This window comes from Lepidochelys kempii, chromosome 1 (assembly GCF_965140285.1).
Source record: "Lepidochelys kempii isolate rLepKem1 chromosome 1, rLepKem1.hap1, whole genome shotgun sequence".
Classification (NCBI taxonomy): Eukaryota; Metazoa; Chordata; order Testudines; family Cheloniidae; genus Lepidochelys; species Lepidochelys kempii.
Genome location: NC_136380.1, coordinates 332547714 through 332564561, shown reverse-complemented (window position 1 = coordinate 332564561; position 16848 = coordinate 332547714). Strand labels below are relative to the sequence as shown.

Here is a 16848-nt window from a genome sequence, read left to right as displayed (position 1 = left end):
AATACTAGACTGCGGTAATTTGTGAAAAACACCAAATCTCTCATTGGTATGTCATGAATAGAATTTCAGCAATGTAAAGCAACTTTTTCTTTTCTTTTCTTTTTTTTAAGTAAAGGTTTTAATACTTAAGTTTGAGCAAAGGATAGAAAAGAAATTTGATGTCTCTCATAACAGGAGTTAAATTATTTTTATATCTTTTAAGTAAGATTTGTTTTATTCTTTTAATAGTAAAAGTTGTGTCTGAATTCCGTTTATACATATATATTATATTAACCAATTGTCTTTTTGTTGGTTTGGTTTGGTTTTTTAGTAGCAAGGGAGAATCTGTCTATCTTGCGGGATTTTCAGGATCTAAAGCTTTTTCCAGGTGGGAGCAGGATAAAAATGAAAGAAGCAATGCAGTAGCAGCTGGGACTGGGTATTGCGGGATGGGATGGGAATGAGATTTAAAAAATTGTCCCACGCAGGGCTCTAATATAGAGCGCTTTGCACAAGTTCCCTCCAGCACATTGTTCTAAATGAGGGCAGTTCTCCCCCTGCTGTCTGTGGGCTGCTCAGGACTCTAGCTACTCCTTCTCATCTCCATCTCTGGTAAACATATCCCATATGCCATAGCGACAGGAGCACCATAGGGCAGCATATACTGTGCCAGGGTAATTCTCCTTACACTCTTTTTGGCCCTTATGCCCTTATGAAGTGGTGTTAAGGTGTTGAGGCAGGGGGCCAGAATCTGACCGATTAACCCCGACAGTAGAAAAATAGTGTGGCCAGAAATACATATTCCTGACATGCACGGAGACCTATGAGGAGAGATTTGCAAATCCCTAGAAAAGCACTGCTGCTCCTGTACCTGATGATAGAGCTGCTTATGGTGGAGATGATGGAAATCCCTCGGCAAAAGCAATACATTAAGTATCACATTAATTACGACACAGGAATTCTGTCTGCACTTCAGGTGAAAGGGAGGTTACATCAGTGGAAGCAGCATCTCTGGCACTGTGAATGTAGACTGCTACTCTGACCGGCTTGGCTCCATGTCAGTTTGATTAACTATGGGTACTGTCTACAGGTTATGTACAGGGCCTGCTGCACAAAATAAAGCAAGTTTAATAAGAAACAGATAAGAATTTCCCATGGGGCATTTTACTTCACAGGGCTCGGGGCAGTAGATGAAAGCTTGACCAGCTGGCTAGGCTAATTTTTCACTAAATGAATTGCTATATGTATTCTTCACCTGAGCTGCAGTAAGTCAAGCTTTCTTTTTCATAACCAGGGCCCATTGTGAAGTGCAGATGTAGCATGACAACACACAGATGGGAAGGATGACCTTTGAGTGCTGTTCATCTAGGTGTTTATTAGGTTCCGCTTCCTGCTGTCTGGTAGGGATATGCTAATGTTGATGGCCTTTTAAGTTATCATCCCTGTTTCTAACTCTCCTTTCTCGCATGACATAAAACTCATCATATATAAACCACCATGGCATCAGTGGATGGGTGGATACTGCTAAGATGTAAATTAGGGAAGAAATTGACCGTATGTTGTCTTTTCATTTATTTATTTTTTAACATTTTAGGCTTAGGACCAAATCCCATGCCATTTTGCATCTTGAATATAGTAAACTGGATTGTGCCTTGCATTGGGACAGCGCGATTGACTTGAATGTGATGACAGTAACATTTGCTTTAATTGTGTAAATGGAATACCCTGAGTGCAAGTTAGCTCAGACAAAATCTGTAAAAGCCCTAAAATGTTGTAAAGCATTAGTTGTTTTAAAAAAACCTCTAGATTAGATGGAAAATTTCAGATAGAGACTGTAGAAAGTTATGAGAAACTTAATGCACAAGTGTTACAGTCGCAAAAGTGAAATATTAACCTCAAGATCCAGTTCATCCATGGTGTGTCCAGGGGGCTTGCATCAGGGTATAGAATTGTCCCAGAATTGAGGCAGAATGACTCAGTGGATGGGGCATACCCAGGTTTCAGGAGACCTGGGTCCTATTCCTGTTTCTGCCATTGATCTGACGAGTGACCCTGAGTATGCCATTTCATCTGTTTGCCCTTGCACTCTAAAGCTGAAACCCTAAGAAAATCTTTGTCCCTTACTGTGGGCTGGTCTACACTGAAAATTGACATTGCCATAGCTATGTCTCTCAGGGATCTGAAAATCCACACCTTTGAGAGACATAGTTAAGCCAACCTAAGCCACTGCGGAGACAAGAATTCTTCTGTTGATCTAGCTACCACCTTTTGGAGAGATGGATTAACTATAGTGATGGGAGAAGCCCTCCTATAGCTGTAGTAAAGCATTCTGGTTTTAGATTGGCTGTTTTTCCCATACAGTCTTGCCGTGTGTATCTTTATTATCTTGGTTAGGAGCACTGGAAGGTTATCCTATAAGTCATAGAATCGTAGTACTGGAAAAGACCTCAAGAGGTCATCTAATCCAGTCCAGTGCACTCATGTCAGGACTAAGTATTATCTAGACCATCCCTGACAGGTGTTTGTCTAACCTGCTCTTAAAAATCTCCAATGATGAAGATTCCACAACCTCCCGAGGCAATTTATTCTAGTGCTTAACCACTCCAACAGTTAAGAAGTTTTTTCTAATGTCCAACCTAAACCTCTTTTGCTGCAATTTAAGCCCATTGCTTCTTGTCCTATCTTCAGAGGTTTAGGAGAATAATTTTTCTCCCTCCTCCTTAAAACAACCTTTTATATACTGGAAAACTGTTATCATGTCCTCTGACAGTCTTCTCTTTTCCAGACTAAACAAACCCAATTTTTTCAATCTTCCCTCACAGATCATGTTTTCTAGACCTTTAATCATTTTTGTTGCTCTTCTCTGGACTTTCTCCAGTTTGTCCACATCTTTTCTGAAATGTAATGGCCAGAGCTGGACACAATACTCCAGTTGAAGCCTAATCAGCATGGAGTAGAGTGTATAATTCCTTCTTGTGTCTTGCTTACAACACTCTTGCTAATACATCCCCAAAAGATGTTTCTTTCTTTTGCAACAGTGTTACACTGTTCACTCATATTTACCTTATGATCCACTATGACCCCCAGATCCCATTCCACAGTACTCCTTCCTAGGCAGTCATTTCCCATTTCGAATGCAAATGATTGCTCCTTCCTAAGTGGAGTACTTTGCATTTTTCCTTAGAATCATAGAATATCAGGGTTGGAAGGGACCTCAGGAGGTCATCTAGTCCAACCCCTTGCTCAAAGCAGGACCAATCCCCAATTAAATCATCCCAGTCAGGGCTTTGTCAAGCCTGACCTTAAAAACTTCTAAGGAAGGAGATTCTATTGAATCTATCCTTATTGAATTTCATCCTAGTTACTTCAGACCATTTCTCCAGTTTGTCCAGCTCATTTTGAATTTTAATCTAATCCTCCTTGAACCTCTCCCAACTTGGTATCATCCACAAACTTTAAAAGTGTACTCTCTATGCCATTATCTAAATGATTGATGAAGCTATTGAACAGAACTGGACGTAGAACTGATCCCTGTGGGACCCCACTCGCTGTGCCCTTTTAGCTTGACTGTGAGTCACTGATAACGACTCTCAGGGAACAGTTTTCTAGCCAATTATGCACCCACCTTATAGTAGCTCCATCTAGGTTGCATTTCCCTAGTTTGTTTATGAGAAGATCATGGGAGGCAGTATCAAAAGCCTTGCTAAAGTCAAAACAAAGCACATTTGGTTTCTATTAATGCCGTTTTCTTTAATAGAGAACAGTAACAATGGGTGGTTAATGTGATGCAAGCAACATCATCACAAAGCCGTAGCTGGCGAAGTATGTGTCCCGGAGGAGGCCATAAGTATTTGACATCACTTACACTGCTTGTCATCGTAAAAATAAAACCAAACCGCTGGTGCTGCTGCTAATGTGTTGTACATGGGAAAAGAATGTTACATTCCTTAGCCGAAGATCAGCTGAAGGGCCAAATCCTTGTGAAATGGTGAAGCAACCCAGATACAGAAAGGGGCCTGATGTCTGCTTTGATAAAGATGACCGGGTAAGGTTGAACTCTTCAGGTGTTAAGACTCAGATAGTGTCTTTCCAGGTAAAAGCAGTTATAGGAGATGTTTCAGAACAACAATAAAACCTGTGTTTTAGTGTACCTGAATCTTATGACATAACCTATCTCTCATTAAACATACTGTTTGCTCTGAACCATAGTCTCTTTATTTCAAATGTTCCATGATTAACATAAAATTAACAGCTGCTTTCTTATCTGCCTGTCTTGTAAACACTGCACTTTCACATATGATTCCTGGCAATAGTAATAAGTCAAGAAACCTAGTGCTCTGCGCATGATGGTGCCAAAGATAATTCCCTCATGGCTCTGGGAAGCACTCAGATGGTTATCCTGGTTATTTCTCTAGTCTATAAGCTTTGTTCATTGGTATTTCTGAATACTGAAAAGATATTTGGGGCAGATTTTTAAAGGCAGCTAGGCACCTAAATGCCTTTAAAAATCTGGACCTTAAAGCATTCTATTTCAGGATGTCATGCCTCTTAGGAATACAAATCCGTTCTGCAGGGAATTAAAAATAGAGGGATAATTTGTTAGCCTTTTCTCTTTCATTTTTAAATACTGTATGAAATAGAGAAAAGCAATTGAAAATGTTATGTCAAATCTTAACTGATAGGTTGTTGAACTGTGTATTATCTAAAAATGAAAATCTCAGTGGTCACTCCTTCTTATCCATAATGCTGTCTTCTCTCAGGGCCCAATCATGCAAGGTGAAGAGAGCTCTCCAGCCTTCAGTGAAGACAGTGGGTATTGAGGGTACTTGGCATTTTGAAGCATTTGACCCAAAACTGTAGATTTAATTTTTTTAGAAGCTGCTTTTACACCAAATGAGTTAATAGCTGTGGAGGGTTTACAGAATTTGCAGAAGGCAATTTAGTGGTAAATTTTTACTTTTTTTGGAAGTATTCATTGTTTGATGTTGAATACCTTTCTCCATTCCTAAACCTGTCCTTCCCTTATTTAGTAGCCAGATATCTAGAGGGCTTACTTTCAACCAAGAGGACCAGACAAATGGTTTTGTGAAAGCAATTGCCAGTACCACTGTTTGATCCTGCTGTTACAGTGTGCTGAGTCTTGATATAGCTAAATCCAAGGAGACGTAATGTCTCAGATGTTAATGATGCTTACACAAGCCTAAGCCTTGGGAGTGAATACATTTTCTTTCAAACCCACTTGTGTTCACAAACAAAGTATTATGTTAAAAAAAAATCTTTTTGATCAGCAAATGCAAAACAATTGGCTTCCACGGGGACTGAAAAACAGTCCTAAATGTACAAACTTTTCCAACAGATGTCAATCCAGGTGTTATTATGTGTGAAAGTACAACTCTTGCTCACTAGCTTGATGTGCTAATTGGTGTGTAAGTCATGTATTCTCTGTAACAGTGGAATATTTTGGTTAAGTTTATTTGCAATACTCACTATGATTCTCTTGCTCTTAAGTGGATGCTTTCACATTTACTCTGCTAACTGCCAGCAAACTGCATGAAATCTCATCTTGTATGTCTTTTTTTTCTGTGTTTTCTTTCCTTTCCTCTACTTGCTACTTTGCCCGTTATTAATAGGATCAGCCTATATGCACAACGAGTCGTGCCTCTGCCATGATGTCCGCTCCTATCTTCATTTTTCTGCAACTTTTCATATGGTGTGGATGGTCAGTTACTTTCTCTAATTTTTGTTTTGTTTTGTTTTTGTTCTTTGCATAAAAGAGTAACAATCTTTTTTACTAACTAAGCCCACAAAAGAAAATGGAATGAAATGGGTCCCAAAAACAGCAATCTGGAACAAATTCCTGTAGCAATTTAAGGGAAAATTAAAAAAGCCCTGCCCAGAGACTTGTAAATCAGAATTAACAGAACTGTGGGGATCTCCCCCATAGAGTTAGGAACCTGCCAGCTTTGTAGGGCTCCAATATTTGAGCTTCTATTCATATCGCTGTCATTACCTTCTATGCTAGACCTTCCAAATGTTTATTGCTTTCCATGCTCCTGGTAAAGATGAAAATGAGGAAGAAGAAAAAGAAGACATCCAGGACAAACTTTCTACATAGAAATAAACAGAGGTCCAAAGTAGTTGGAAGAGACTACAGTTCCTGCAAATCTAAAACTATACAAGTCACAGCATAACTGAATGCTGTCTTTAGGGTTTGCCAAAATCATTGCTGTGGAGAATATTAGAAGTTCACAGTGTCGCCAAGTCCATACAGAGGTTGATGATCAAAATAATAAGACTCATTGCTTGTTATTAGGAATTCAAAAAAATCATGTTGACTTTTTTAACCTAATATCCAGCAAAACACAGTGTCATTGGCTAATAAAGATACAAGAGAACTTTTGCTTCTAATAAAAATATTGATATGTGTTTCAGAACACAAGATTCAGCACTATGAATCTAGAACACTAGTGTATGGATACATCAGGGTTCATAAAAAAAGTTCAATCTTTGTCTCCATGTTATGTTTATTAGTTTGGAAACTCTGTGCTACCACCATTGCTAATATACCAAAGAATCGATGATCTGAGTAACATCATAAAGCATGTTCCTTGTACAATGGAAGAGTGTCAGTATATAGATAGCAGTATTGATATAACTTCTCAGCAGACCACTAGAGGGAGATGCTATCATGACTATTATTGTAAAGCTAACAATGAAAAGAACAAATAGAATCATTATATTATGATGAGAATTAAGTTTTAATGTTAAAATACATTAGATAAATTATATTTGTTTCTAAATGTTCTAAAATATTTTCAGCAATGTTTTAGATATTTTTGAAAGGTTAAGTACATATAGTTATGGTTATAGGGTGATATTTATAACTAGGTAAAAAAATTAAAACAAATCAGTTGTAAGAGTTCATCTTCTTTACTGCCTTTAGTGCTGGAGAAAGCTAAATCACTTGGATGTCAATAAAAAAAAGTCACGCTCAGTTTGATAGCTGTTGTTTTCTGAGCTTCACATAACGTATTAAACAGTCTCATGACTAGCAAACATAGGAAGTTGAATAGGTGCAGTTCAAGATTGGGAGGAAGAATTAAAATTCCTCTCCAACATCAGCCCCATGTAAAATGTGAAGACCAGATTCTGACATCTTTACTCATGTTGAGTAGTGCTTTGCTCTATAAGTAACTGTATTAAAATCAAGTAAGGTACTAATCATACATAAGGTTAGCAGAATCTGCCCATAAATAAAATTGCTAAGGACCCAATTCTGTGTCCGGCAAGTCATTCCAAAACACCCATGGAAGCAAAACCTCACAACACAACTTCAACAGATGGATTCTCAGCAGCAGTAGATGGAAACTAGGCAAGATTCAAAGTTAACTTTTTGTTCCTCAGTTCAGCCCTTAATAATTCTGTGACTTTGAGTCAGGCTCTCATCCGGTATAAATCTATATAGTTCTGTTGAAGTCACTGAAACCAAAACTGAGTTACACCAGCTGACAATCTGGTTAATGAATTATAGCTTTCTTTTTGTCTTCTTTTCGGGAGCGCACAGCAAAAGTGCCTGTATCCCTTATGTACTTGTACCTGGTTGCTTTAAAAAATAAAAATAATAATAAACAAGGAAAACAACATGCAAGTTGTTTCTTACAGGAGGACCTCCTATAAGATACTGAGCTCCCTTGACTCCCGCTGAAGTCAGTGGGTGCTGTGAGACTGCTTAACATGTTGTTGGATTGGACTAAATTGAATGTTTCAGTTGTGAAATGGACTACCAGTGAAATGATCAACACATCAGGCATCACAAGAAAGATCATTAATATTGCACCAAAAAAATCTTTTGATAGCTAGGGTGAGTGAGGTAACACAACTTCTTTTCCAAAAAAAGGCATATAGTCTACCCATTTTAATACAGGAATTATTGATCAAGACAATCTGAAAACAGTACACGTAGGGATTATGGCTCCATCTAATGGCAGAAAATAGCCCAACGTTTATGTATGACCAAAAATGGACCTCAAACTCAATTGTCTTTTGCTGAATCAAGGAGCTTTCCTTACAACATGCAGCTTTCAAAATGTCTTCTATATATGTTAAAAGGCCAAGATTGTAAGCTCATTGGAGCAGGGAACTTTTGTGTGTGTGTGTGTTTATATAGTACCTAACACAATGGGGTCCTGGTCCATGACTGGGGCTCCTCAGTGCTACTGCAATACAACTAATTAATAATACTAATATTTTATAACACACGTTTATCTTTAGTTATAATGTGCGTCTGAAAGGGAAGCAAGTATTTACACATTTCTTTGACAACTCATGCTGTCCCCCCGGAGATTTTGATACATTTACTTTGATGTAAATGTGTGGCTATGTAAAAATGTTGACTGCTAACATGAAGATACTAAATTAAGATGGTACTGTATAGTCAGAAAATAAGCTTATCGTGTATCATTTCGGTAGGACTGCCTAAACGGGGGAAATAGTGTTTGGATTTGTCTCTCTTCCCACTCCTTCCTCTCAAACCTTGATGTTGAGGAGAACTGGCAAGTGATTTTTGACTATAGGAAAGCTCATACTACTAGCAGGAAAAGAAAGTGGCAAAAAAGGCTTCTTGGTGTTGAGGGAAAATCCATGCTACAAATGATTAATAATAAGGTAACAGAGAAAAATTGCCCCAGTTAAAATATCCTGATTCAGGACTGAGTAGTGTTATGAATTGGAAAAGAACAGGTCCAGTGTCTGACAGTGCTGGCAGAAGGGGAAGAAGTAAGTGAAACTTATGTAAATAACAGAATGATGTGAAAGAAAGAGAAGTTCTGGGCAGCCTTCCATGAAGTTAAATTATTTGAAAAGGATATCCAGCCATGTTCTGGAGCAGGAAAAGGAGTATGGAAGCATCTTTCTATCAACAGAGGTGGCCATGACTCAGAGATTCTTCATCACTACATTTTACTCTTATGGGTGCACTTATACAAGGAATCTTGGGATGAAGGTCCACAGAAAATTCCAGAACAACTGAGTTCCTTTAGCAGAGTTGGTGAGTGAAGGAAAACAGTTTCACTGAGTCTGATTCTGCTCTCACGCCATTTTTTTACTGGTGTGATTCCATTAGTTTCAGTGGTGACACCCCTTACATGTAAATCAGAATAGAATCAGCCTCTCGCTCATTCCTCCTCCCACCTCTCTTTCTTCAGCCTTCATTGTTTCCCATATCTACACAGTTATAGCACATAGGAACTTTGCCAATTACAATACACATTGTTGGGGGAAAAAACAAATACTTTAAATCAGTATCACTGATTTCTTCCTTATCATGGATAATCCACCTTTGATTAGGACAGAAAAAACTGAGTCCCACAGAAGATGTCTTCAGGAATTGTCATGAGCAAAACTGTGAAGATACGTGCTTCACTATGAGTTGGTTCATAGGCCTCAGAAACTCCAAATGATTTAAGTCAGAAACAACCTGCAAAACCCAAAAGAGTAAAATCTCACTAATCATTAAAAAAATAGATACATCTTATATGTTTTTAGACTTGTACTGCTGAACTCAACCAAGCATTGTGAGGGTGTCTTATATACTCTCTCCTGTCTGAGATTTTGTTAAGCCACTTCTACCCCACAATTTCTGAGCCATCTTCCACTCCTCTCAGATAGTAAGACTCTCTGAAGCAGAAGTGACATGCAGTCAAAATACTGTACCATATTTTTCAATCTGGCAGGTGCAGCACCGTTAATGTAATGTACCAGAATAGTGCATATTATTCATGATTCTCATATAGACAGTGGAAAGCTACAACACTTCAAAGATATCTAACTATGAAAGGGTTCAGTGGTCAGTGTGATCTTCCCAGTCATCTGTTCTAACACAAAGATGAAGAAAAAACTGAATACTGAGTAACTCCTGTAGGTGGACATCCACCTAGTTCACCAGTATCCTAACCAGATGCTATTTTCACTAATCTGACAGTTTCCTCTTCATATTATACCCAGTTTCGCTTTAAGCCCCTGGCTTTCCTGTGTGCTTTATTTAAGAAGTGAGCTGTGCCCCTTCCTTTCAATATTCAGCTGCAGACACCCATTCCTTACTTGAAGATCTCAAACTTTCAAACTTACCAATAGCTTAAACCATTTCTTGGGAGATACTTCCTTTGCAGCGTTTCAGTGATGAGACTAGGTATCAGAAATGTGATATAGGCTATTGTTTGTTGATGAACTCCGGTCAGAAGAAACCATCACTGGTAATGGCCTTTCTAATGATGCTCACTCTAAGGAAGAAACTTGTGCAACAGAGTACACTTGTGACTTATTAGTTGACCAGCAACCTTTGGAATTTTGAATTTCTAGGGTACAATTAACAAACAAAACCTCAAGCTACTAGAACTGAAGCTGACAATGAAAGAAGTCTGCTGCTACTGGTAAAGAACAGAAGCAAATGCGAGGCATTTTCTTTGCAAGAGAATGATCTAAAGATTTTAGAAGCATTTGAATACTTATAAAACAATATCTCTGGTCGTCCACTTAGCCTGTCTTGTCTTGGCAGTTTAACCTCTCGGAGCAGTGAAAAAACCACAGGACCTCCCATATTCCCCTCCGAAATAACTCTTTGATTTTCCAGAGAGAGGTTTTAAAGTGAGCTGTAGCTCACGAAAGCTTATGCTCTAATAAATTGGTTAGTCTCTAAGGTGCCACAAGTCCTCCTTTTCTTTTTGTCTGACAAGTGTTGTTGCAAATCAACTTTTTAGGTAGATAATGGCTAAAACACTCCATATACAGATTAAGGATTTTTCAAAGCCGGGGCTTTTGATGGTTCTTGTAATACAGGTGGCTTGTTTCATGTTTACCTACACTGGCTAGAGGATTTAGAACCCTGCAGGGAAATGGTTGCTGATAGCTGCTGACTGACTGTGGCAGGTGTGACTCATTAACTCCACCTTGATGTAAGCAATTAGCTCTTTGGGCAGAGAAAATTGGGGTCAAGGATACAGAAATCTTTGTAGGGAACCTTAGGAGGAGCCAAGTTTAGGACAGAAGCTTCAGTTGAAGTTTATTTTAGCTATGTGTTATTGGAGTTGCCAAACCCCGTAAGTCTGGACATAATACAATGGGCCAGATCCTCATGTGGTATAAATCAAAGTTGTTTCAATGGAGCTAAACCAGATTACATCAGCTGTGAGTTTGGCCCAGCAAATATAGTTCTAAGATCTAGAGGCAGGGGCTGTGTCTTTCTTTGTCTTCTACAGCACAGATCAGGCTTTCAGTGCATTTCCAACACTGAATAATAAGCTTTCCAATCAGTATACTCTGAGCACTTCATTTTGCAGGAACCAGATATAATTTATTCCATCTGTGATGAGATATTTCAGAAGGTAGATAGAGACCAAGTATAAAGAGAGCATGGCTCCTTCTCGCCCAGATACAGAATAAAACCACTGCAAAATATAAAAGCTTTGTCTGCTGAGGTGGTGCAGAGGGCTGTAAAGCTGACTTACCCAGCTCCCTGAGAATCTCTCAGGCAGAAGAGGAAATCTTCAGGTAGTCCTGATGTTTTTTTTTGTTTGGGGGGGGTGGGGGAGAAGTGGAGAACGTAACGGTGGTGTCTAGCTTGGCCGGACCTGAATAGCAAGACTTTGGCGCTTTCACAGGGTATTCAGTAAGTCAATGCAAGATTTGGTTCCAGCACTTGAATATAGCGATATTTGGTCTGGCAGAGTACACTCCTTCTGAAGGCATGCCCACAGAGAGTACTGGGCATGGCTATTTTTTGAAATAGGCTCCTTTCTCTTACCACAAAGATTCCACTGCTCTTCTATCTCTCTTTGCAGTAAAGTGGTGTTTGAAAAAAAACCAAAAACCAGTGTTGTCAATGAAAGAATTAAACCCGTGAATTTTAGGCCAGATAAACAGAGTGATTTAGGGCTCATTAGTAGTTTCACAAGTTATTTCTCATCTGAATGTGCATGCATCCTGCATTTTTTATGGTGAGTGACCACAGTGAGTCTGTGAGTATTTGTCTTTGTTTTTACAAGAGTATTCTAGGTATACCTTCTATCGCACTTTCTTTAAAAATTCAGACTGTTGCCTCCAAGAATATTTTTAATGGCACTTAAGGGAAAACGATGTATTTGAGACCAAAATCCATCCTGTAGTGTATTTCAAGTGACAGGCTAAAATGTAGATTATTTCATTGGAGATTTAATGTCAATTAATGCTGAACTATCTCGTTTTCTTGCCAACAGGAAGATTCGTCAGACTGTGGTGGGGTCTCTGGACTGAGCCCATCACTCTGGTCTATGATAGGAATCCAGTTTGTCCTGCTTTGGCTGTTATCTGGCTGCAGACATTGCCAGTTATGACCCTGTGAAACCAAAATCTGCAAAACTAATCAAGACCCTGTCAAAACGTTAGCCCTCAGTTTCATTGTCAAAGGGTCAGCAATTCAGACAGCAGAAGAACAGCAATGCCCATAACTTGGTATCAGTCTATGTGAAAGATTCATAAAGGCACCCACAGTGGCTGCATGTTGGAGTGTCAGATCCTTAAACATGTGTGAATGCTGCATCATCTATGCCATCAGAACAGAATTCTATATATGCTTTATTGAGGAATCTAAGATTTTTGTGTTCATTGTTGTATCGTTGCTGACTTCATGTAAAAGGGCTCCCCTTAAAATAGCTTATGTATGATATGATTTCCATTTATTTTTATCTTAGCATTGAATTTGTTGCAGACCCTGTATACTTTTACATTAACCTTCCTCTTTTATTGTATCAATACCATTACAGCTGCTTTGAACATCAGTTGTGTCCAGAATATAAAATAGTTGGCAGACTTCAGTTTGTACAAAACAGCTTAGTGAATTGAAAATATTGGCTAGTCTTCTCCAGAACTTCACCATGACTGAAATGCCTTACAATGAGTGGTTTATTCTGCCAAAATTAATCAAAACATGTGGCTAGCTAAGTTTTGGTAGGTTCATAAACTGTTGGTTTTAAAAATAAAATAAAACAAAAAAAAAAGCAAGAAAGAAGCTACTGAATTTTGAAATATAAAGGTGTTTGAGAGTTTGATATTTTATCTAACCAAGTGATTTTCCTCCTGAACTCAGTGTCATGTCCCTTTCAGAAAGCTGTTAATTTCCATGTAATGATCAGTGCTCTCTTCACAGTGCAGTTATGTAACGCTAGCCAAATCCTTCAAAATGCTCAAACGAAAAAGCTTGTGAATACAAAATGTCTTCTTTGTGATTATTGAACGTTGGTTTCCAAGGGTATTTTGCATGATGATGCTGCTACTTTATTGTTTTTAAGTTTGTTTTCTTGAATGGTAGAGTATAGTCCATTGAAAAGGTAACTGAGTGATTCTTTTGTTGTGTGAGAAACTGAACATTGCAATGTGATGCAATTAAATAATCTTAAATTATATTGTTAAACAAAGCTCTGAATATACTGTGCAATGAAAAAGCGAAGAAAGTAGCGTAAATTTAGTTGGCTGGACAAAAGGGATGAGGTGGATTTTATACAGATTAGTGCTCTCACATGAAAACCTATGTACAGATATTTTAAGTATATACAAATCAGATTTGACACATTTATTTTTGAAGAGTATATGTTGTTCTGAGATTCATGTCAGGTTCCCCTTTTGTTTTCATGGCATGGTAGCACTCCTTAATGTTTAAACTCCTACTATTGCTATTTTATATTGAATATAGCAAGCTTAATAGAGCAAGATTTCCTGGCTGCTGAAATTAGAACGAAATCAGAACAAATGGGGAGCCTTGAATCTATACGTATGCACATTGATACTTGATTGTGAATAACAATAAAAACAATTGTTTTATACAAACTTGTTGGTGATACAAATTGGTGCAGTAAATTATAATATTACACTGTAGAATAGTGTACATGCAAAATATGATTTGCGCTTTTTTCTAGTTTTCAGAACTAAACAGTATTGCAAGACAGCTAAACCAATGAATGTGCAACTCTGCTGACATTGTGCAATTCTGCTAACAGCTGTAATATGCAAATATTTACATGGCACGAAACATTTGTTCTTTAAAAAAATGAAAATGCAAAGCGTTGGTATGTATATGCTGGCAAATGACTACTATAATCTTGAACGGTCAAAAGCTTACAGAAATTATTAGGCATGCATTAATATGCCATGAAAATTGAAGAAGCCACTCAAACCTATGGCATGGCTTACAAGATGAAATGACTACATGTAGCTGTGCCTATGATTAGTTGTTTGTTTTTTCACGTTACCCTTGGTTCCAGCTGTGTATGTTCCCATGTTTAGGATTACAGTGCTGGGGAAAATTTTAAAAAACACTATATTGTTTAATTATCACAATTAACTGTTTAATATCTCTAGGAAAGTCATCTAATTAAAAGTACAATTGACTGAGTTTGGTGGCTCCAGTTCTTCCTTAGCGAAGAGGAGCTGATTTCAGCAGCATGGGGTGAGGATAAGTGGGGAATTTTCTCCGCCAGTAGTGTTGCTGGTAGGGCTGTCAAATGATGAAAAAAATTAATCACGATTAATCTCACCATTAAACAATAATAGAATATGATTTATTTAAATATTTTGGATGTTTTCTACATTTTCAATTACAACACAGAATACAAAGTGTACAGTGCTCACTTTATTTTTCATTACCAATATTTGCATGGTAAAAAACAAAAGAAATAGCATTTTTCAGTTCACCTAATACAAGTAATGTAGTACAATCTCTTTATCATGAAAATTGAAATTACAAATGTAAAATTATGTACAAAAAATAACTGCATTCAGAAACAAAACAATGTAAAATTTTAGAGCCTACAAATCCACTCAATCCTGCTTCTTATTCAGCCAATCGCTCAGACAAACAAAGTTTGTTTACGTTTGGAGGAGATAATGCTGCACGCTTCTTGTTCACAGTGTCACCTGAAAGTGAGAATAGGCATTCGCATGGCACAGTTGTAGCCGGCATCGCAAGATATTTATGTGCCAAATGCGCTAAAGATACATATGTCCCTTCATTCTTCAACCCCATTCCAGTGGACACACGTCCATGCTGATGATGGGTTCTGCTCAATAAGAATCCAAGGCAGCTTTCTTTTTTGGTTGTTTGGGTTCTGTCGTTTGCACACCAGAGTGTTGCTCTTTTAAGACTTCTGGGAGCATGCTCCACACCTCATGCCTCTCAGATTTTGGAAGGCACTTCAGATTCTTAAATCTTGGTTCGAGTGCTGTAGCTATTTTTAGAAATCTCACATTGGTACCTTCTTTGCATTTTGTCAGATCTGCTGTGAAAGTGTTCTTAAAATTAACATGTGCTGGATCATGATCTGAGACTGCCATAACATGAAATAGATGGCAGAATGCGGGTAAAACAGAGCAGGGACATACAATTCTGCCCCAAGGAGATCAATCACAAAATTAATTAACACTTTTTTTTAACAAGCGTTATCAGCATGGAATCATGTCCTCTGTAATGGTGGCCGAAACATGAAGGGGCATACGAATGCTATGTTTAGCATATCTAGCACGTAAATACCTTACAATGCCAGCTACAAAAGTGCCATGCAAATGCCTGTTCTCACTTTCAGGTGACGTAAATAAGAAGAGGGCAGCATTATCTCCTGTAAATGTAAACAAACTTGTTTGTCTTAGTGATTGACTGAACAAGAGTTAGGACTGAGTGGACTTGTAGGCTCTGAAGTTTTACATTGTTTTGATTTTGAGTGCAGTTATGTAACAAAAAAATTTCTACATTTGTAAGTTGCACTTTCACAACAAAAAGATTGCACTACAGTGCTTGTATGAGGTGAATTGAAAAATACTATTTCTTTTGTTTATAATTTTACAGTGCAAATATTTATAATCAAAAATAATATACACTTTGATTTCAATTACAACACAATACAATATATATATGAAAATGTAGAAACACATCCAAAATATTTAATAAATTTCAACTGCTATTCTATTGTTTAACAGGGTGATTAAAACTGTGATTAATATTTTAATTGTGATTAATTTTTTGGAGTTAATCGCATGAGTTTACTGTGATTAATCGACAGCCTTAGTTGCTGGAGTTCCTTTCACTCTCTCCATGCCATGCTTCCCAAATGAAAACTGTCAGCTGTAGTTTGTTGATCACAGAAGCCTCATTCTACAATCCGCTACATGCTGCCAATGAGAATGCTCTTGAAAGGAAGGGGTTTGTTGGATGGGAGCAATATTTATTACATTTATGACTCTAGAACTAAGCTTACTAAGACTACCTATTAGTTTGTATTTTACTTTTTTTTAATTACATGAAAGGTTATCAGAATATTTGTTTAAATATTTCCACTTAGTTTCCCAGAAGAAAAGCCTTCATGGAAAAGTATGATGCTTACACTTCCAGAATAATGTGGAGTGTATGTGTCTATACTAGGTTTACTAACAGAGATGGGTCAAATCCCATGTTACTTACTGAGGCCTTGATTGTGCCTGGTCAGCATAGCCCATGGAAACAGATGATGCAAAACCACATTGCTCCCAGAAGGCGTACCACCAGCCCCTGCCTCCTTCCTGTCGCCTTTGGGCTGCCGTACAACCCTGGGAAGTAGGCAGGGAGTAACACTGGCACCTCAAAGGGACTAGGGTTCTTCCTGGCCCTCACACGGCCAGGCGACTAGTTCCACCTTCCAAATACAGGTCTGCACAGAGGCCTTTCCAAAGGGAACTCCAATTGGCTATGGGTGGGATTATCAAAAACACCTAATGATTTAACAGCACAAGTCCCACTAAAAGTCAATAGGACTTGTGCTCCTAAGTCCTATAGATGCTTTAGAAAATCCAATTCTGTACAAGTAGTTTTTCTTC

At 38.1% G+C, this 16848-nt stretch overlaps 1 protein-coding gene across 1 annotated transcript in view; it reads left to right on the top strand.

Annotated features, from left to right (window-relative positions):
• Positions 1-14625, top strand: part of CACNA2D1 (calcium voltage-gated channel auxiliary subunit alpha2delta 1) — a 683749-nt gene extending 669124 nt beyond the window's left edge. The window contains exons 37-38 of the mRNA XM_073328631.2: positions 3942-4024; positions 12228-14625. Coding sequence (XP_073184732.1) covers positions 3942-4024; positions 12228-12344 — 200 coding nt within the window. The 3' untranslated portion in view covers positions 12345-14625. The remainder of the gene's footprint in view (positions 1-3941; positions 4025-12227) is intronic.
• The last annotated feature ends 2223 nt before the right edge of the window (positions 14626-16848 follow it).